At 38.7% G+C, this 23,046-nt stretch overlaps 1 protein-coding gene across 5 annotated transcripts in view; it reads left to right on the top strand.

Moving 5' to 3' along the window:
• Positions 1-23,046, top strand: part of RYR2 (ryanodine receptor 2) — an 803,099-nt gene that overhangs the window by 494,991 nt on the left and 285,062 nt on the right. For all 5 annotated transcript variants that reach the window (XM_070471032.1, XM_070471028.1, XM_070471029.1 and 2 more), the window contains 2 exons: positions 8,377-8,585; positions 10,630-10,804. In XM_070471032.1, coding sequence (XP_070327133.1) covers positions 8,377-8,585; positions 10,630-10,804 — 384 coding nt within the window. The remainder of the gene's footprint in view (positions 1-8,376; positions 8,586-10,629; positions 10,805-23,046) is intronic.

The following is a 23,046-nucleotide window of genomic DNA, read 5'->3' as shown; positions in this document are numbered from 1 at the left end:
CATTGCCTTCTGGTCTCCATGTTTTCAAATGAGGCATCAGCTGTTACTCGTATGAAGGATCTTTGTATGTGATGTGCTGCTTCTTTCTTGGTGCTTCTAGGATTCTCTCTTTGTCTTTCAATAGTTTGACTGTGATGTGCATTGCATGTTTCTTTGAGTTTATCTTACTTGGGTTTTGTTGAGCTTCTTGTATCTGTAAATTAATTTTATTCACCAAATTTGGAAAATGTTTTGTCAGTGTTTCTTTAAGTATTCTTTCGCCTCTTTCTCTTTTTCTTTCCTCTCCTGAGATATTCGTTATGTGTACATTGTTAGGCTTGCTGCATCTGGCAGGTCTGTAAGACTCTGCTTCTTTTTCTTCTTTTTCTTTTTTTTTTCCTGCTTTACATACTTAATAATCTCAGTGGCTCTTTATTCAGATTCATTGATTCTTTCTTCTTCCAGCTCAAACCTGTTGTTTAGCCCTTCTAGAGAATTTTTAATTTCAGTCATTATAATTTTTAACTCCAGAATTTCTTTTTAAAGTAATTTCAGTCTCTATTTTTAATCTCTATTTGATAAGACATTTTTCTCATATTTCCCTTTAGTTCTTTAGACAATATTTCTTTTCATTCTTCAAATGTATTAGTTTAACATTTTTGTCTTAAAGTCCAGTATCTGGGATTCCTCAGTGACAGTTTCTATTGACTCCCCCCGCCCCATATATATAAAACATACTTTCTTATTTGCATGTCTCACTATTTTTGTTGAAAATTGAACATTTTAAACAACAAAATGAGGCAGCTCTGGATTCTCCCTTCCTCCAGGATTTGTTGTTATGTTTGTTGTAATTGTTGTTACAGTTGTTACTTACTTGTTTAATTAATGTTCTTAACTTGTTCTGTGGAGTTTATTCTTTTATCATGTGTGGTCACTGAAAGCTATGGAACGCACATAAGAAAGATTAATTTTCCAATTAGAGAAACAGTGTCTGAGTTCACTGTTAGAGAGATCAAAATAGTTAGTTGGGATTGGTGGTAGAAAGAGCATTTTTTGCCAGAGGGGGAGTGTACCTGATGTAATTGAATACAGAAAGAGATGAGGGAAAATTGATTGTCAAGTTAGGCTAAGATACAGAGTGTAAGTGGATAGAGAATAGCAGTAGCTGGAAGTAGAAGGATTAGGCTAAAATATGGACTATTTTGAAAACCCCAGCTAAGAAACATGGTAAATTTGTATGAGAAGTTCAAGCCTCAGAAAGTTTTAGAGCAAAAGTTTGATTTGTGGTTAGAGCGTTCAACAGCAGTACAACTATGACAACAGTGGGAAGGAACAGATTGGAGGGGGAGAGTGCTTGGATAGAGAGACCAGTTGCGAGGCTTTTGGAAAATTGTGATCTTCAGAACAAGGATGGTGAAAAATGCAAATGAAAAAATAGATGTGAGATGATTTATGGGATGAAGCAAAATGTCTGATGACTAAGATAAAATTTAAAACTTTAGTTTGTAATTGGCAATACTGTTATGCTGACATCAGAAAAATTAACAGCATATTTTTTTTAACTTTAAATGTTTTATTTTGTATTGCTTTATAGCCAGTTAACAATATTGGGGTAGTCTCTGGTGATCAGCTAAGGTACTCAGCCATACATATTCATGTATCCATTCTTCAAACTCCCCTCCCATCCAGGCTGCCACTTAACATTGAGTAGAGTTCCATGTGCTATACAGTAGGTCCTTTGTTGGTTATCCATTTTGAATATAGATTGTGTACCTTACCTTAGGGCATAATATTTTTGTTAAAATTGAGTCTGCTGTTGTTCAGTTGCCCAACCATGTTCAACTCTTTGCGACCCCAGGGACTGCAGCATGCCAGGCCTCCCTGTTCCTCACCATCTCCCAAAGTTTGTCCAAGTTTATTTTGTCCATTGCATTGGTGATGCCGTCCACCCATCTCATCCTCTGACACCCTCTTCTCCTGCCCTCAGTCTTTCTCAGCACCAGGGACGTTTTCAATGAGTCGGCGGTTCGCATATGACCGGAATACTCGGCCTTATGTATTTCATCAGGGTTATAATTTGTTTTCTATTAGTCAGCAGAATGCTGATTTAAGTAGTCCAGGATGAATATGAACTCAGTGTTGAAATTGTTCTATCTTTGGAGAATTGTCCTAAATAATATTTTAACATATTTGGAAAAGTCATTTATGCTTATTCATTACAAGGTTTTATCAAGATTTGAATTGCTTACTTAGAGACTATACCAGGAGGTTAAAATAATGACTGATTAATATCAATGATTTTATAAAATTAGTTAGTAGATATACCTAAAGGATTCTAGATAAGTGTAAAATTTTAAGAGACTAGCCTGCCTTCCAACTTACTAGAATATATACTTTTAATCTATAGTTAGATCTTGACTGCCCTCTAGTGGTACTTGTCTCTTAGTGTATGGTTTAGATGCAGTGAGTGTAGCTATTTATTTTAGGTCCTATTTGAATGGTCATTGGTGTTTGCCTTTTCAGTGGTAGGATATCTGGGGTACTAGGAACACAGTATATTATCAGACCTTGCCCTTAATCTTAAAGTGGTTTTTAAAGGCCTAAATCCTGAATTTTTTCTTTGAGTAGCCTTGATAGAGTATGATGGGAATTTATCTGCTGTTCATTTTTTAAAATGTCAATTACTATTGCACTTATAAACTGTATAAAAATAATTTATGTAACATACTTACATGAGCTAGAAATATATGAATATAGAGTGTTTAAATTCAAGCAAAGAATAACAATTGCATGTTTGGAGAAAAGTTCTGTATTTTGACAGTGATGCTGCTGGTTAGCTATTTGACAGCGCTCCTGTGTTCCAGGCTCAAGAGAGTCTTTGTTATTAGGTTCAATTCAGCAGCTACTTATAGGGCATACTTTTGTGTTCAGCTGCTTAATGTTTATAGGATATGCAACAGAAATTTGTTGCAGATTGCCTGGGTATTGTTTTTTTTTTTAATGTCTGTGGATTCAGATTTCCACTTAGTAATGTTATCAAGAAACAGGATACTGATCTGTTTCTTCTTTAAACCATGATTGCAAGCTACTATAAACTAATGTAAGAAAATTAGAACATAAAGTGAGCCACGTGAACATTTGGAGGAAAATCCGTGAAGCGTGCAAGTCCTTTGCATGATGATATCTATGAACAGCATGTTCACTTCAAGTTCAGTTGAATGCCATCAATGAGTGTAAGAAGAGTGCAACAATTATGACCCAGAAATTCCACTCCTGGTATATATATCTGAAAGAATAAAAAGTACTAATTCAAAAAGATGCAATCACTCCAGTGTTCATAACAGCATTATTTACAGTAGCCCAGATATGAAAGCAATTTAGGGGCTTCCCTTGTGGCTCAGCTGGTAAAGAATCTTCCTGCAGTGTGGAAGCAACTTAAGTGTCTCTGTTGAATCAGACGGTAAAGAATCTGCCTGCAATGCAGGAGACCAGGTTCAATCCCTGGGTTGGGAAGATCCCCTGGAGAAGGGATTGGCTACCCACTCCAGTATTCTTGGTAGAGAATTCCATGGACAGACGAGCCTGATGGGCTACAGTCCGTGGGAGCACAAAGAGTCTGACACGGCTGAGTAACTAACACTAAATGTCCATCAACACATGAGTGGATAAAGAAGATATGGTATAGATATACAGTGGTATATTGCTTAAAAAAAGAAGAAAATTTTGCCATTTACAGCATCATGGATGCACTTGAAGGACATTATACTAAGTGAAATAAGTCAGAAAGACATATATTGTGTGATGTCACATATGTGTGGATCACAATGAATTGTGGAAAATTCTTAAAGAGATGAAAGTAACAGACTACCCTACCTGTTTCCTGAGAAACCTGTGGGTCTGTGGATCAAGAAGCAGCAGAATGGAACATGGAACAACACACTGGTTCCCAGTTGGGGAAGGAGTACAACAGGGCTGTAAATTATCACCCTGCGTATTTAACTTCTGTGCAGACTACGTCATGCGAAATGCCAGGCTGGATGAATCACAAGCTGGAATCAAGATTGCCAGGAGAAATATCAACAACCTCAGTTATGATGATACCACTTTAATGGCAGAAAGAGAAGAACTAAGGAGCCTCTTGATGAGGGTGGAATCGGAGAGTGAAAAAACTGACTTAAAACTCAGCATTCAGAAAACTAAGATAATGGCATCTGGTCCCATCACTTTATGGCAAATAGAAGGGGGAAAAGGGGAAGCACTGACAGATTTTATTTTGTTGGGCTGCAGAATCTGTGTGGACAGTGCCTACGGCCATGAAATTATAAGACACTTGCTCCTTCGATGTCTGTGACAAACCTGGGCAACATGTTAAAAAGCAGAGAGGTCACTTTGCCAACAGAAGTTCAGAAAGTCAGAGCTATGATTTTTCCAGTAGTCATGTACGAATGTGAGAGTTGGACCATAAAGAAAGATGAGTGCTAAACAATTGATGTTTTCGAACTTTGTTGCTGGAGAAGACTCTTGAGAGTCCCCTGGACTTCAAGGAGATCCAACCAGTCCATCCTGAAGGAAATCAGCCCTAAATGTTCATTGGAAGGACTGATGCTAAAGCTGAAGTTCCAATACTTTGGCCACCTGATGCGAACAGTCGGGTCACTGGAAAAGACTCTGATGCTGGGAGAGGTTGAAGGCAAAACGACAAAGGGGCAGCAGAGGATGAAATGCTTAGATGGCATCACAAGCGCAATAGACATAATTCTGAGCAAACTCCAGGAATACGGAGGACAGAGGAGCCCGGCGTACGACACACAGTCCATGGGGTCACAGAGAGTCGAACATAATTTAGCAGCTGAACAACAACAAATGTGTGGAATCTGAAAAAATAAAACAAAGTAGTGAATACATTTTTTAAGAAAAGAAATATACTCACAGAAGTAGAGAACAAAGTAGTAGTTACTAGTGGAGAGAGAAGGAGGGAAGAGCAAGGCGTCAGGGTAGGTGGTTGAGAGGTGTAAACTACTATGTAGCAAATAAGTACAAGGATATATTGTACAACATAGGGAATATAGCCTAGTTTTTATGATTATAAATGGAGTATACCCTTTAAAATTGTGAATCACTGTTGTACATATATACAAGGTTGTATATCAACTATACTTCAATAAGAAAAAGAATAGTACAGCAGTTTGAGGTCAAGGAGAAAAATGCCAGGACGAACAAATTCTTCATCATTGCCTCTTATTGACCCAGATTTTCTTTATAGTCCCCCTATTTTTATTACCTTTATTGGTAGAGAAGATTAATGATGAATCTTAATATCAAGAGAAATTTGTTGTAGGATTTTAAGGAAATTATGTAGTGGTTATATTTCTATATCAGATTTCCCAATGTTTTTGACTTAAACTAATATGAAAATTTATTTGGCTCTTTGAGCACACTTTGCATTTTGTGGAGTCTAATATCCTGGAAATTTAAAATAGGAAAAAGGACCTATGAATTTTTCAGTAATTTAGATTTCTAAAAAATGGAATATTCCATACTTAGGAAACTGGGGATTTAATCTGTTAGTCCACATGAGAATGTAATAAGTATGATTGTATTTACAAATGTCAGAATCACTAAAAATAAGGATAAATATGTGAGGGCATTTTATTTTCCTGACACATAATCTCCCAAGGCACATGTAGTTCCTTGATCATATTCTGTACCTCTATGATGCATTTCAGGAAGATTACAAGCATGACTTAAAGAAACAATGGATCGGTGTTCTGTTTTGAGGGAGACACTGACTCTGGAAATGTGTTGTTTCCTATTTTTTTTTTTTTTAGTACCACAACATATAGAATTGTCTTCCTAATAGTAAATTTTCTTATCCTTGGAAGGTAGTTTACTATTCAATCTTTCAAAAATCATTCAGTTTTTAAATAATAGATGTGAGAAATTTTTACCCTTCACGGAGAAGATAAAGGTGAAGGTTTTTCTCATTCAAGTCCCTTTCCACTCCTAACTTGAATGTATAAAAAGCAAACCTCTTCTCTTCAGAGAATGTTGTACATGCTGTCTGCTCTATAGAAGAGTATAAATGTCTCATTTTTAAACCCAAAGCTATGGTTTTTCCAGCAGTCATGTATGGATGTGAGAGTTGGACTATAAAGAAAGCTGAGTGCCAAAGAATTGATGGTTTTAAACTGTGGTTTTGGAGAAGACTCTTGAGAGTCCCTTGGACTGCAAGGAGATCTAACCAGTCCATTCTAAAGGAAATCAGTCCTGATTATTCATTGGAAGGACTGATGTTGAAGCTGAAACCCGAATACTTTGGCCACCTGATGCAAAGAATTGACTCTTTTGAAAAGACCCTGATGCTGGGAAAGACGAGTTGGGAGGAGAAGGGGACGACAGAGGATGAGATTGTTGGATGGCATCACTGACTCAATGGACATGAGTTTGAATAAACTCCAGGTTTTGGTGATGGACAGGGAAGCCTGGCCTGCTGCAGTCCATGGGGTCTCAAAGAGTTGGATATGACTGAGCGACTGACCTGAATGCCTCTATTTTTTCAGGAAGATGTTTGAGTGTCTTGCATGATACAAGTGTGTGACTTTTGAGGCTTCACTGTTGGACACAGGAGATTTGCCTGGAGCAGACGAGGCTGTTAGGTGTGAGCATGTGTGTGTATGTGGGTGAGGGGAAGAAACAAAATATGTTTATTCAGAAACTTAACACAGCTTTTGAAAGGTTTATCAGATATAGTTCATCTATATGCCCTATAATCATCATATAATCATCAAAAAGCAATAACTGATCCTTTCATTAAAGCAGCCCCTATTATGGGCTAGAACCTCTTTAGTCCATTTTTCTTTTCTTCAATCTTAAATTGTTAAAGATGATCTAACTGTGTGTTAATTGGTAAACTTTAGAGATTATCTTGACTGTTTTTATTTGTTTAACCATATCAATTGTTAAGTTCTTATTAAACTTTTATTAATTATAAGGTCTTTCCTAACTTGAGAACAGATGAGAACTAATACGTAACTGGTATCTACTAATTCCATGTCAGCTGCTGGAGGCAGAATGGAAAGAACACAGTCTGTAGCATTTGGCAGCTCCCAGATTCTGCCATTTGTTAATTGTGAGATGTAGGTCAAGTCACTTAAATTTCCTCCTCTGTATTTAACCCAGATCTTCACAGAGCTGACCATACCCTTTGATATCTGTTCACGGGACTGATGTCCCCATGCACTGTGAATTCCTCGGAGGTGACATTCTTAAAGTTATCCTGGCTCCAGTTTCCCTGGTCTAAAGTTTTCACGGGCACTGCTTCCCTGGTGGCTTAGAGGGTAAAGTGTCCGCCTGCAGTGCGGGAGAGCCGGGTTCAATCCCTGAGTTGAGAATATCCCCTGGAGAAGAAAATGGCGACCCACTCCAGTCCTCTTGCCTGGAAAATCCCATGGACGGAGGAGCCTGGGAGGCTCCAGTCCATGGGGTCACAAAGAGTCAGACACGACTGAGCGACTTCGCTTTCCTTTCCATCTCATGTACATCTCATTTCCTACAGATGTGTTTTCCCTTCACACAGCACTGATGTTGCACTTGACCCTTTTGTTCTTTCCTCAAATCTCTTAAACAGCATTGGTATGTATAGCACATTACAGTGAAGACGTGGGTTAGAGGAACACTTAACGCACTTAGGCATCCTGTCTGTGAAATTTGTCAGTGGTTACTCTTCTCTGTGAATGCTTCTCTCTTTCTTGTGGTTTTCTCTCTTTCCTCCTCACTTCCTGGTTGATTCTTCCCTCTTTTCTCCAACCCATAAGTGTCTCTTTCTTTCTTTCTTTTTTAACTGGAGTATAATTGTTTTGCAGTGTTTTCTGTTAGTTTTGCTGAACGATGACGCCAGTAAGCCATATGTTTACGTGTGACAGCCCCACCCCACCCCTCTAGGTCACCCCAGAGCATCGAGCTGACCTCCCTGTGCCGTGCAGCAGCCTCGCAATAGCTATCGGTTTTACACACAGCAGTGCATGTATATGTCAGTGCCACTCGCCCGACTCCTTCCACCCCTCGCTTCTCCCACCACGTCCGCCTCTTTTATTGTCTTCTTACCATTCATGCCCTCGAGTGATCTCATTTCCCACTGTCATTTTGGTTTCCATTAGCAGACCACCAAGTATCTGGTAAAGTTTTTTCCAAAGGAAAAAAAATTCTTATCATCATCTGCTCTTACAGAGTTAGTGAAGTTTAACCACCAGCGCCTCCAAAGTCCATCTGACATGAAAACACTTTGTTACATGCGAATCAAGAGAAGGTATCATTAGCATTGCTCCTGTAGGAGGTGGCATCTGCCCTCCTCTTTCAGTTCCCCACCCGGTGATCACCAGAACCCGTTTACATTCACAGCTGCCAGAGCAGACGTGTGCAGCGGCAGAGGAGAGAGGTTCCGGATCTTCCGTGCTGAGAAGACATACGCTGTGAAGGCTGGAAGGTGGTATTTTGAATTCGAGGCGGTCACTGCTGGAGACATGCGAGTTGGCTGGAGCAGGCCAGGCTGTCAACCTGATCAGGAGCTTGGCTCAGATGAACGTGCCTTTGCTTTTGATGGCTTCAAGGTGAGTGCGCTTTGCTGGGTGCCAGACACTGGAGTTTGTGGGTTTCTGCTTTCGTAGGCTGCTGTGCACTAAGCATCCGCATGCTGTGAGCGCCACACTGCCTCACTGCATTTCCGCTGGTTTTCTTTGTGATGGTCCAGCTTTCCAGGGGCTCAATGGTAAAGAATCTGCCTGCCAGTGCAGGAGATGTGGGTTCAGTCCCTGGGTCGGGAAGATGCCCTGGAGGAGGAAATGGGGACCCACTCCTGCATTCTTGGCTGGGAAATCCCATGGACAGAGGAGCCTGGCAGACTACAGTACTTCGGGTTACAAAGTGTCGAACACAACAGTACACACACACAAAATATTAATATTGTGCTTTCCTGAACCCGAACTCAGAGAATAGTTTCTGGGACAACTTCTGTTTTTGTAGTCTCAAAACATTTTGAGACATTTTGAGACCCCTCACCCTGTGAAAATTCAAGACTATTCAAAATTTAAGAAGTAAAATATTCTCTATAATATAAAAAAGATGAATCATCCTCATCTATCAAAGGCATTAAAACTCTATATGCTAATGCAAAATATATCCATTTGACATAGCAATTCGATAGAAGGAATTTATCCTCAAGCAATAATTAATAATAGATATAAACATTTAATAGCCATAGTAATGCTGTTTGTTGTTTATAATCACCAACAGTTTCCATTTTCAATGTTATGAGTAATTTTATTTTTTTCAGTTTGATGAAAGCTGGTCGGTTTCTTCTTTTTTGGTACATTGTTTATTTGTACATTATGTAAATATTGAATGTTTACTTTTTCTGTATAAAATATTTTAAAATTAAAAATATGTATATATGGAAATAATTACAATAGAATAGTAATTGTCAGTTTTGGTTGATATATTGATATTTTATTCTTTTATCTTATTTTAATTTGCTAATTTTCTTCAGTAAATTTGTTTTCCTTTGGAGGGAGCTTTTTCCCTAATTAAAGAAAAGAAAATTAAATCAGCAGTTGTGAAGATATTTGACATTTGGGTAGCCAGGTGTGTGTCTAGGAAAGCATTTTGGACTAGAAATCAGTTTTGTGTCTTCTAGGGCAACTGACCCACTTTGTTCTGAAATGTTACATTTTTTGAGTCCTATTTTCTATTTCAGATAGAAAAATTTAACACCTTTTGGTATCTAATTTAGTTAAATAAATTTTTTTAAAGTACGGTCGCTTGATTATATTCTTTAGAAGAATCGTTGTTTTGCATGGGTGAGTATGTTCTGTTATATACTGGTTTACAATGAAGATGATACATTAGGGGAAAATTAAAAGATTTATCTGATAAAATACTATAGTTTTGTATCTGTAAATCATTAGAATATACTTACAGATTCAAAAGTCACATTTATCAAGACTGTTTCAAATGTATTTATGAGATTTCATCTGTGTTATATATAAAGCAGTGTTGACATATATATACAATTTTTGGCTTATTATTTCAGTAAATATATTAATATTTTAAAGTTTGATTCAAACCTTTTCTCATTTTAGTATATACTAAAATGCTTCTAGTTTTCTATTTTGCTAAAATGTGAGTGCCACTGGTTCCAATAAATGGAATTTTATTTTGAAAGAGATGAAAATTACAATGTCATTTTCAATGATCAGTTCCCAGCTTATTCTCTGTTCATAATTCTCTGTATTTGGAGAGTGGAGAAAAACAACTTATATCCTGGAAAGTGTTCATTGTAGTGAGAAAAATTAATTTCTAAAGACACAGTTTTTCCTTTAACAGAAAGGATACAGGGTTTGACTTTTTAAAATAATAGACTCTTAAATCATGAAGTAGCATTTGGGTTTTTCTCAACATTCAATAACATATGATGTTATTGTCAAGGATTCAGAACCCCTGGGTACCTCCACATCACTTGGTGAGTTGCTGTGACAGATGGGCTGACTGCATTTCTTCCTCCCGCCACGTTAATACAGGGCTACTCTGAATTGTTGCAGTGGCGGTGGGCGGGCGCCGTTCTGGCTTTTTCTGTGACAATGACTCTCCTGTCTCCAGGCCCAGCGGTGGCATCAGGGCAATGAGCACTATGGGCGCTCTTGGCAAGCTGGCGATGTTGTGGGGTGCATGGTTGACATGACAGAACACACCATGATGTTCACACTGAACGGCGAAATCCTCCTTGATGATTCAGGGTCAGAACTGGCTTTCAAGGACTTTGATGTTGGTGATGGTAAGTGTACTGCATCTTGTGTTGTTTTCAGGCTGGGATACAGGGAAGTTCTTTGTTCTGATGCCTCTTTACCAACCATCTCTGTTTGAGGGCGAGTGAGCAAATGAGTTTCAGCTGTAAACCACAATGGTGTCCATAAGGCTTATTGGATCCAATAGGCTTGAAATGACTTAAGCAGAAACTCTCTCTACTTTGGAGCTAGGATCCTGCTAAGGCATAAATGGTTTTATGAATGCGAGTAAGAAAATAAAATGGCAGGCAAAGGATAGTTTTCCACACATATTAAATGTTCATTTAGAACTTCCCTGTTCAATCAGCTGCTTATGGCTTCTTTTCTTTCATTCATCAAAAAATATATCAAAAGCCTACTGCATATCAAGCCCTCTGTTGGATTCTGAGATGACAAGAATGAAACGTTGTCCTACCGTTATGCAGACTATAGTTTATCAGGGCAAGTTTGCACCTGCACAGTTTCTATTCCATGGATAAGTTCCATAATAAAGAAATGCAGAAAGTTCCATGGAAGCACAGTGCAGGGTAAAAATACCTCTGCCTGTGGGTCTATGAGATGACCTTGAAAAGGGTTGTAAGAGAAAGACAAAGCTGTTTGTAAAAGAAATGAGAGGGTAGGTGTTTTTCAGGACAGTACTTCCAGTGGGGTGGCCACTGTCATAACATGAGGTTCTTTGAATTTATATTAATTTACATGAAATAAAGTTAAAAATTGAGTTCTTAATGGTACTTGCTACATTTCAAATGCTCAACAGGAGCCTATGGTTAGTGGTGGCTAATTGAACAGGAGAGATACAGAACATTTACATCATCAACAAAAATTCTATTGAATATTGTTAATCTAGAGCATGTAAACAAAATAACCTAATATGAACACTTTTTTTTTTCCCAGAATGACTGAATATATCCTATTGGGGCTTCTCAGGTGACACTAGTGGTAAAGAACTCACCTGCCAATGCAGGAGATGTTAGAGATACAGATTTGATCCCTGGGTCTGGAAGATCCCCTGGAGGAGGGCATGGCAACCTACTCTAGTATTCTTGCCTGGAGAATCCCATGGGCAGAGAAGCCTGGTGGGCTACAGTCCATGTATTCAAAAAGAGTTGGATATAACTGAGTAGTTGTTACTTGAATATACTAATATATGTATATATAGTCTTGGATTTTAAGATGTACCTCAATCAGTACTTTTAACAGTCTATAAATTTCTCACCAACCATAAAAATACCTTAGCCAGTTCATTATTTGCATTAAGTTCTATAGTTATTCATTAACTGAGCTTTTGAGCAGGTGTGCTCAGTCATGTCAGACTTTTTGTGACCCTAAGAATTGCAGCCCACCAGGCTCCTCTGTCCATGGGATTTCCCAGGTAAGAATAATGGAACTTATTGCCATTTCTTCCTCCAGGGAATGTTCTCGGCTCAGGAATTGAACAGTTATGTCCATATTTTTCAAGCAGGTATGACCCAGGGATTTGAGCAGGTGTGACCATAGTTTTCAAACATAGATTTGTGAAAATAGTAGGAATTTTGCCTTTTTATGACTTGTTTTGAATACCTGTATCTCTGGGTAGTGGATGAAACTGATGTTGAAAGTTTGGCCTATGTACCGGTGCCAAATTGAACCTCAGAGACAGAGTTTGGGGTGAAGTAGAAAATAGCATTATTGCTTTGCAGGCAGAGGGGGGCACAGTGGGTTCCTGCCATCAGGAGGATTTGCGGAGGAGTTTAATAGTGATTGGTTCAAGGGTGGGGTTGCTGAGATCAGGGTATGTGTGCAGTAGGGCTTGCATTTCTTCAATCTGATCTCAGGTAATCTGATGAGTATCTCTGGTTCCTTTAATCTGGAATGGAAAATGCTGGCATCCTCCATTTGCTGGGGGTTTTGGTTCTGTGAAGAGTTTAAAGATATTTTTGTGTGTATCTTTTGAGGTAGAACCTGGACTCTGTCCCAAGGCTCAACTATTGTTTCTTGGCTGTTCCTCTCTTGTCTCTGTATCCCCTCCCTTTCCTGTTTAGCAACTGTTCGAATCTGCCCTGTGGAACTTGGGGTAGTTCACGGAGGCCACAGTCTATTTCCTACAAACAAGAAACAGGGGACAAGGAAAGGATTCTGGCTCAGGAGCCCCACAAGGTGCTCCCATCCTTCCCCTGAGCCTTCCATCGCCTATCTCCCCTCCTCTAGTTTTGCCTTTGGGATGTGAGTGTCAGCACTTCACAGGGAAGCTGGGAGAGGGTGTTTTCTCTGTGTAATGTCCATACCGTCCAGTACTATGGATATAACCTGAGGTTTCGTTTCTATGATTGTTATTTTAAAATGCTTGCATATTATGCTTTTATTATTTTGAAGTTAAATTTTTGAAATGACTTTGTAAGTTTTGCATGTTTAATTTGTACCACATAGATTCATAGAATGATGTTAGAATTATAAAGAGCTTTCTGATGAATTATCTTAAAATTCTGTGGTCCATTCATTGGATTATTATTGGATGTGTTAGAAAGTATCCTTTTGGAATCCAAAGCAGGTGATAAGTTTTATTTAGACATGACTGTTAACTATTAACTTTGTAAGGACTAGTCATAATTTTAAACTTTCTGCCATTAAAAGGACTACAAAGCTTATCCTTGCCTGTAACTCTCAAATGCTTTTTATGGAAGTGGAATTTTCCCTTTCCCTTCCAATTTACTTTATATAGCTGCTGCTTTTTTAAAATTGTTATTGGAGTATAGTTAATTTACAGTGCTGCGTTAGTCCCTGGTGTACAGCAAAGCGAATCATAGACCCACCCTTTTCTAAAATTCTTTTCCCATGTGAACCTTTACAGAGTCCTCTCAACTCAATACCTAGCTTCTTAAAAAACTACAATGGAACTGCGGTGGGTTAAAGTATAATATGAGGCCCTGAGTTGAGCTCTCTCACTTACCCATCGCCACTGAGAGTGAGCCCTTGGGACGTCTACAGCTCAAAGGAGTATATTCAAAAAACCTTTAATTTAGGTCACCCGGAATATGCTGTGGTTGCTAATGTACTAAAAAGGTTCAGAAGTGCTCTTTTTCAGATTGTTCTTATACCTAGCTTGTCTTTTTGTATCTGTGTCATGCTTGACTTGGTGTTTTTAAAGATCCCATCATTTCTTTTTGTTTCTGCAGAAATAGCTTAGTCATATGTAAAGCAATCAAAAGGACTATGTAATAAAATGGACAGAAAGTTTTCTCTATATAAAACATATACATATATGTACACACACATATGCATACACACACTCTTCAGATCCCTATCTGATCAGTTCAATAGACAACACGGCTAAACATATTTTGATGTCTCTGCCTTTTGTATAGTTTACATAACTGAAATGATGTCTTGACCAGTATAAACTGTTTCTAGATAACATCAAAAGGAAAATTACAAAAATCTTTGAAAGACTAATGGGATTATCCAGTTAAATCCAGGTGGAGATATAGCCATCCAGTTAGTTCCAGGTGAGGCTATGGTTATTTAATAAAGATGCAAATGACAAAAACCACTACAATATTGTAAAGTAATTAGCCTCCAACTAATAAAGATAAATGAAAAAAAGAACTTAAAAAAATAAATAAAATAAAATTTAAAACACACGCACACACACACACACAAAATAGAGATGCACTTGAGGCTTTTCCAAAAGGCTACAGATCTCTTTCCCTAAAAGGGATTGCACTATCCCTCAGTGACCACAGACTTGACCTTAAAGCTTATATGTGGTTTGAACAAAGAACAAATTGCTGAGATATACTGGCCTCTGGTAGAAGAACAAGATCCGTTAGTCTTTTAACTCCCCTCAAGGGGCCAGGACTTACATGGTCAAGATCAAGAGTGTTACAGAGCAGCAGTCCTGGAGTGGAGGTGTCAGACTTTAAAAGCTATTTCATCTATGTGGCAAATCCTCTTTTAGGATTCTTCCTTCTATTTGGATTAAAAAAAAATCACTTCAGAGCATCTGTAGATAAAATGAAGAGATTAATTGAATCTTCATTTTTCAGAGAGTCCTCTGGCTGTAATGTCAGCTAAGGAACAGTGCTGACAGGTGCAGCTGCTCTCCCTGGTGAGGTTTTCTGTGAGTCCTTCCTCCTCTCTTCTCCCCGTTAGACTGACGAACATTCAGGATCAAGACTGGGGAGAGGCCCCGAAAAGAGGTAGCAGTATCCTTTATTGAAGACAGAATTCCTAGAGGATCTCTTAGAGTCCTGCTCCCTGGTAGACACGTCTTGTATAACCCTCTCGTCGTGAGTGTGGGCAGAATCTGAATATGATGAGGTATAGCTTTGTGATTAGGTTAGTAATCAGTTGACTTTAAGCTAATCAAGCAGAGATGGACCAGAGATATGAGCCTGACCTAATCAGAGATTGGGTGCTTCTTGAAGTTGGAGAGATTCAAAGTATGAGATAAAATCTTCTAGACTTGGAGGAACAAACTGCTCTGATATGAGAGGGCCCCATGGTGCAAATCTGAGAACAGCCCATGGTTGCTAACTCACAAGAAAAAGGAGATCTTGATCATACAGCTAAAAAGAATTGAATTAATTTAGCAACCAAGGAGTTTGGAAGAGGACTCTGAGCTTCATAGGAGAACACAGTCCAGTCAGTATCTTGATTACATTCTTATGACACTGACCAGAGAACCCCAATCATACCTAGACTTGCTGACCTATAGAACTGTGCTATGCTTAATCACTCAGTCGTGTCCAACTATTTGCGACCCTATGGACTGTAGCCCGCCAGGCTCCTCTGTCCATGGATTCTCCAGGCAAGAACACTGGAGTGGGTTGCCCTGCCCTCCTCTAGGGGATCTTGCCAACCCAGAGATCGTGCCAGGTCTTCTGCATTGCAGGCGGACTGTTTACCATCTGAGCCACCAGGAAGACCTGTAGAACTAGGAAATAATAAATGGACATTATTTTAAACTGCTGTTGGTGGCATTGTTTCACAGCATTGGAAAACAAATTAATTGACCAATACATTTTTAGTTTCAGCTGAACCTCCTATCAAAAGGCATGCTTGGTGCCTGTCTGTTCAGAATAGAACAGGAATTTATGCTTGCTCACTGCTCCACCTCAAGCATGTCTCTTCATCAGGAATCTTTAGATATATTCCCCCTATCTATATGCAGTTAACTAATCAGGAATTATTTTTATCACAAATCATCTTTCTCATAACATAGAAGATATTCTAATTCTTACCCACAGAGGCCTGGTAGCCAGTCAAACTATGATGCCTGCTCTATAGCAGGAACCTGAAAGGAGTTCTCCTGACTTATCCAGAGTCTGATTCGTCTTACCAAAGCTAGAGTTTATTCCATATCAAATTTGGGACTAAAGTTTTTTTGTTTTTTGTTTTTTAAGTGATAATTTTTTTTCATTTATTTTTATTAGTTAGAGGCTAATTACCTCACAACATTTCAGTGGATTTTGTCATACATTGACATGAATCAGCCGTGGAGTTACATGTATTCCCCATCCTGATCCCCCAAGTGATAATTTTTATATGGAGCATTTCTTAATACACTTCCTCCGGAGACCAGTGGAAGTAATTCTTACCATAATGGACAAGAACAGGGCTAGTAGAGAATAAATATATTTTTACATATCTTGAAAACATTGTTCTCTTGATGCTTTACTAGCCAATGTATTTATGTCTGAGCTGACGTTCTCTATAGCAATAAGAAGTAGTTATGAAGATGGAAAAATAGCCGAAGTCAACTATGGCACAAATATAAAGACAGGTAGATGTAAGAAAAAATTTAAATATAGAGCATTTATAAACTCTTCTAGTACTTTAGTATGTTCTTGTGCTAAAAAGTGTCTTTTCCTGAACTGGTTTTCAAACTTTTAATATGACAAGGAAAAGAAATTGGAAATATTAAGAGCTGGAATAAGAGGAACAAGAATCTGTATTTGCAGATAATGTAATCATTTGCAGGGAAAACCCTAAAGCAGGGGTCCCCAACCCCCAGGCCGTGACTGGTATCTGTCCACCACCTGGCAGGAACCCGGCCACACAGCGGGAAGTGAGTGACGGGTGAGCAAGCAAAGCTTCATCTGTCGTTCCCCATGGTTCTCGTTACTGCCTGAACCACCCTCTCTGTGAACTGTCATCCACAAAACTGGTCCCTGGTGGCAGAAAGGTTGGGGACCTCTGCCCTAAAGAAGCTACAGATATTACTAGAAATAATTGGAAGATTTAGCAAGATACCATTTCTATACTAACAGAAGACCTGCAAAACTAAATAGAAGACTCCATTTACAGTAATATTAGGAGTTTTCAGTAGTCACTAGTTATCACTCTAACAGAAAGTATACAATACTTTTATAGAGAAAATAATTTTTAAACTTGATTGAGAGATAAAATTTATTGTGAGATTGATCATATATATAGTCAGCTGATCTTTGACAAGGATGCCAAAAACACAGAGTCGGAAGAGATTCACCTTTTTCATAACCGGTGTTGGAGTAATAGGATATTCACATGCAAATAATGAAATTGGACCCTTACTTAATTCTGAACCATACAGAAAATGTTTCTGTGACTGTGTATAACATGAATTTGGGCTTTGCACAAAAATCAACTCAAAATGGATTAAAGACTTCACCATAAGACTTGAAACTTTGACAATAAGAGGAAAACATAAAGGAGAAGCTTTTTGATAGTGGCCTTGGCAATGATTTTTTTCAACAACAAGAACAGTCAACAAAAGGAAAAATGAAGAAGTGGAATTAAACTAAAAACTTTTTGTATAACAAAGGAAACTATCAACACAATGAAAAAGTAATATATGGAATGGGAGAAAATATTTACAAGTCACATATATGATAAAGGATGATCCAAAATAAAGAATTCCTGCACCTCATTAGTAAAACCCCAAACCAACAAAAACCAAATAACCCATTTTAAGTATAAGCAAAGAAACTGAATAAATAGGAAGAGGTACTCTATGTTACTAATCACCAGGGAAGTGCAAATCAAGACCACAATGAGATGTCACCTCACACCTGCAAGAATATGTTAAAAAAGACCCCAAAGATAACAAATGTTGGTGAGAGTATGGAAAAAAGGAGTCCCTGGTACACTATTCATGGGAATGAAAATTGGTGCAGCCACTGTGGAAAACAGTATAGAGGTTCCTCAAAAAATTTAAAATATATTGCCGTGTGATCTAGCAATCCCACTTTGGAATATAGTCCTGAAGGAATAGAAATTAGGATCTCAAAGAGATCTCTGCACTCCCATGTTCAGTGCAGGATTACTCACAATAGCCACATTATGAAAAAAAATATAAATGCCTGTGGACAGATGAATGAGTACAGAAAATGTCTGTAGTATTTTGCTATAGCAATTCTAGGAAACGAATACATGACCCCCCTCTATACTTTACATCCCTAGTACCATTCTTAATTTACACTTAATGTGCAAGAGCTTCATGTTACCAGTAGTTTGAAGAGCTAATCACATCCTTAATTTAAAGCAAGGAAGAGAATTATTTAACATCTTGCCAGATGGTGAAATAATAGTTATTTGTCTAGAGATTACCTGCACTGCACAAAGTGGGCTATGAGCATGTATCTCGTGTAAATGTCTCATCACACTGGAGCTTTTTCAAGCTTGTCAGCTCTTCTGTTAATCACCTCTGGGCCCTCAGGTTTTACACCTGTAATAATTATAATCAAATCCAGAAAGGGCGCTTTTGATTCTGTATCTAACACTTGAAAGGACAGTGAGCAAAACAACTCCTGGTGCTGAGACTGCATGGAATTCCTTTCCTCGGGAGAAAACCGAAAGAATATTTTTAATAATTAAAATAGCTGCATAGCTTTAGGCAGAAAGGACCGCTAAAGGAAAAGGGAGGAATGGCTTTCCATTATTGATTTTATTATGCTGCCTTAAAAAAAGAAAGAAAAAGAGTATAGAAAGTTAGCAGTCTATCTTACAATATTATTTTACCCTTGTTTGAAGTACAAACTATTCGGTGGATATGTATGACTCATCCAGTGTAGCTATCCACATGGTGTAAATTAAGGTTGGGTCTGTACTGTCCCAAACGCCTGCTGCCTTTCGATTCCATCGTAACATCTGTCCTTTCTGTCGCTGGTATCACCCTGTACAACCTGTTCTTGATACAGAACTGGGACCCAGGTTCGCAACAGACCTGGGAAAGTAACATTTTTGGGAATCTCCCCACTTAAAAATACGGCTTCCCTTGTAGCTCACTGCTAAAGAATCCACCTGCAGTGCAAGAGACCCTGGTTCGATTCCTGGGTAGCAAAGCTCCCCTGGAGAAGGGATAGGCTACCCACTCCAGTATTCTTGGGTTTCCCTGGTGGCTCAGCTGGTAAAGAATCTGCCTGCAGTGTGGCAGACCTGAGTTCATCCCCTGGGTTGGGAAGATCCCCTGGAGAAGGGAATGGCTACCCACTCTAGTATTCTGGCCTGGACAATTCCATGGGCTATATATCCATGGGGCCACAAAGAGTGGAACACGACTGAGCAAGTTTCACTCTCACTTTGCCCTAAAAATAAGTGCTTGTTGAAAGAAGGAAGAAGTTAGCATTATGAGTCCCTGCAGTGGGTCAATCCAAACAGCTAAGGAAATAGATTGGGACACTAGATATTTTGAGTGTAGATAAAGACATTTAGTTATAAAGTGGTTGACAAACTCTAGAGAATATGAAAGTGTTGAAAACCAGCATAAACAGTTTCATAGTTTTGTCTAGAATCAGAAAGGGAAGCTATCCTAGAAGCTCTCTGGATTTTTCCAAGAGTAACTCTTAAAATGTTGTACATTCATGAACACTTCAAGAACTGAGGAGATTCTGGGGCTTCCCTGATGGTCCAGTGGTTAAGGCTGCGCTTCCAACACAGGGACCATGAGTTCAATCCTTGGTCAGTAGAGACCCCATATGCCTTGTGGTCAAAAAATAAAATTTTTTAAATGTAAGATTTTTAATCTTTACAGTTTATTTTTAGATTATTATTTAACATGTATTTTGAGCTTGTGTGTATGTAATCTAAACAGCATGTCATTTAGGGAAATTCATTGTGAAATGATTGATTAATTCAGTGAAAATCAAACTGTTCAACCTAAGCTGACCAGTTAATTGACAGTTAAATTTTATATATTGATAAATAGAGGAAGTTTCTACCTTACAGAGCATTTTGAGAATGAATAAGCTTGGTGGATGGTTAATAAAATAATTTGTATACATACTAACCTCTGTGCAAATTGCCAGTTTTGCATATTGTGAATATAACTTGGAGGTACAGAAGGAGTTATATGGATGTACAACACCAGGAGCTTCCTATTTGTAAATGCAGTAGAGCCAAACAGCAAGATTTAGGGTTTAAATTATACAGAAAAGGTCAGGGAATCAGGATAAAGGATGTCAGACCTTGTGTATATTAAACATTCTTTTTTTCTGGATTTGAACTGATGGAGAGAATGGGATGGTTTTATTTATATTTTTAAGTTCATTCCAATTTTTCTGTAAGATGGTACCAAAAAAAACACAAACAAACCAACCCTGAATGTTTTTGTATATAATTTTATTATTTACTTATTTTTGGCTGTGTGGGTCTTCGTTCCTGTGTGGGCTTCTCTCCTGTTGTGGCAGGCAGGGGCTACGCTTCAGCTGCAGCGTGCGGGCTTCTCATTGTGGTGGCTTCTTCTGCTGCAGGGCGCAGGCGTTAGGGCGTGTGGGCTCAGTGGTTGTGACTTCCAGGCTCTAGGGCACAGGCTCAGTCGTTGTAGTACATAGACTAAGTCTTTCTGCGCCATGTGGGGTCTCCCCAGATCAGGGATCAAACCGGTGTCTCCTGCGTTGGCTGGTGGATTTGTTACCACTAAGCCACCAGGGAAGCCCCGTGATGGCTTTGAAATGGCATTCAAGCTCAAAAATAAAAATCCTACTGGACCAAGAGCCAGGAAGGAGGTCTGGGAATGTCCCTTTTGTGCCAGCATTGGTGTTACCATGTCCTGCGCTAAAGATGCATTTGCATCATGGGAAATTCCCTAAGACCTCACCTGGCATGATTTCTTAACTCATTTTCAAAGCCAAAATGGAATAGAAGCAACAAATATCATGTCTGAGGTCCTGGCTTCTAGATCCAGTTCTGAAAAATAATACTTGCTTTATGGTCTTGGACGTATAGCCCTCTGTTTTCATTTCCTTAAAATAAAAAAAACACTAATTGGAAATGGTCTTTTCATACCTCTTTCAAAATTCTAAAGATCTCAGAAATCTAAGGTGAATAATTTTTGATTTACATTCCCTATCAGCATTCTCGATTCAAATTTTAGCATTCCATTTAACTAACTTTAGGACCTTAGACAGAATAATTTAACATCTTAGTCATTTCCTCACTGTGAAAACTGGGGTTAATATTTAATAATAGATGGAAAGGTGCTATATATGTATGTGCTATATACATATATGTATATATATGTATTCAGGCACATAGTAGACCACCAGTAAATGTTGCCCTTCCTTCTGATCAAATAATTCAGATTTACACATTGGTATAATATTATCCATTTTTATCTGCTTTTGTCCATTTAGTTTAGGTTATGAATGTGGATTTCTACCTGCATTTTAGAAATTCCAAAATCTGAAGTTGTGTGTTCTTAGGAAAAGCTGGTAGGCTTGTGATCTACTTTATATTCTCTTTATTCTGGCTCCCACCACAGATTTTACACCCCCATCTCGCCCCCACACCCTTGTGACTGCCAGTTTCTTTGCTGGACTTGCATGCTCCCAACACACCCCTCTGCTCAGGAGTGAGGTGGCTCATCGAGGGAGAAAGTTAAAATTTGCTGAAGCCATCTGTCTTTTGTTGGAGGAAGCAATTTAGCCATAAGTTGTAGCTACTGTTTTAACAGATTTACACATAGTTAGGGCGGGTCTGGCACAGGCCCAAGTAACCAACTGGACTCGTGTACTAATTTAAGACCCACCGCCAGGAAGAAAACTTCCTTTAGATACATCAGACTTTGTTATTTGTAGGATGTCAGTTAAGGTAACTGGAATAGAAGATGGAGAACATAGAGGACAGGAAGGTAGGACTGATATTTTACCTATTCTGAGGGAGCTGTGTGTGTTGAATTTGTGGAAATCTGTTTCATTGGGTTGGAATATTTTTGAGTTCAGCTCTCACCTCACATTAATAAAGAATTGAACTTCAACTGTCATTTTTTACTGTGAACAATTATTAAGAGTGAGGTCATTTATCAACTTGTGTAATTTATGGTGAAACATCAGTCTTGATAACTTTTATGACTTCCTGACGTTATATTATGTATACTGATAACTCTTTACTTAGTATCTGCCTTCTCTACATAAAGGTAAGCTTTGGTAAGCCAGGGGCTCCTTTTTGTTCTGTTCACAACTGTATCTCCAGTGCCTAGAACAGTGGTTGGCACGTAGTCAGTATACATTAGATATTTGCCAAATGGAGGGACTGGATACAGTGTTTGAATGCTGAAAACTTAAAGCAGGCGTTGGTAGACTAAGGCCTGAGGGCCACATCCACCCTGCCACCAGTTTTTGTGAGTAAACTTTTGTTGAAACACACCCATGCCCTTTTGTTCACAGACTATTTGTGGTTGCACTGCAACTCAGGTTTGAATAATTTTGACAGACTGTATGATCCGTGAAACCTAAAATCTCTATTCTTTGGGAATTTACAGGCCTGGCTGAAAGTGTGGACTCTGAGATCTGGCACACCAGGGGTTCTTTTCTGACCACTTAGCTGTGATTTAAACTGAGATTGGAGTTCAGTCGCTGGGCAAAGATAATAATGATTCTTGTCACAGAATCATTGTTAATGATTGTTAATGGTCACTGAGCTGAAGCGTTAGATAAACGCTCGGAATTTAGCTGCTATTAGGGAGCCCTGTGCAGTAAGCATGTCTTTGCAGGACACTGACCAAATGGAAGTGACCGAGGCCTGGCAGCTGAAAAGTGCTTTTTCTCCACTCTGTTTGCTCCGATACTATTGTCATCTAGTTGCTCCTGCTGTAAGATGCTCATTTTAGAAACATAGTTTGTAGAAATAACCATTGTTTTATTATCATGCTGTGCTGTGCGGTGGCTAAGTCACGTCTGACTCTTTGTGACCCCATGGACTGTGGCCGCCAGTCTCCTTCCTCCGTGGGATTTCCCAGGCAGGGATACTGGGCTGGGTTGTATTTCCTTCTCCAGGG

Source organism: Odocoileus virginianus, chromosome 7 (genome assembly GCF_023699985.2).
Source record: "Odocoileus virginianus isolate 20LAN1187 ecotype Illinois chromosome 7, Ovbor_1.2, whole genome shotgun sequence".
NCBI lineage: Eukaryota > Metazoa > Chordata > Mammalia > Artiodactyla > Cervidae > Odocoileus > Odocoileus virginianus.
The sequence above is the reverse complement of the archived record's forward strand: the minus strand, read 5'-3'. Positions and strand labels throughout refer to the sequence as shown.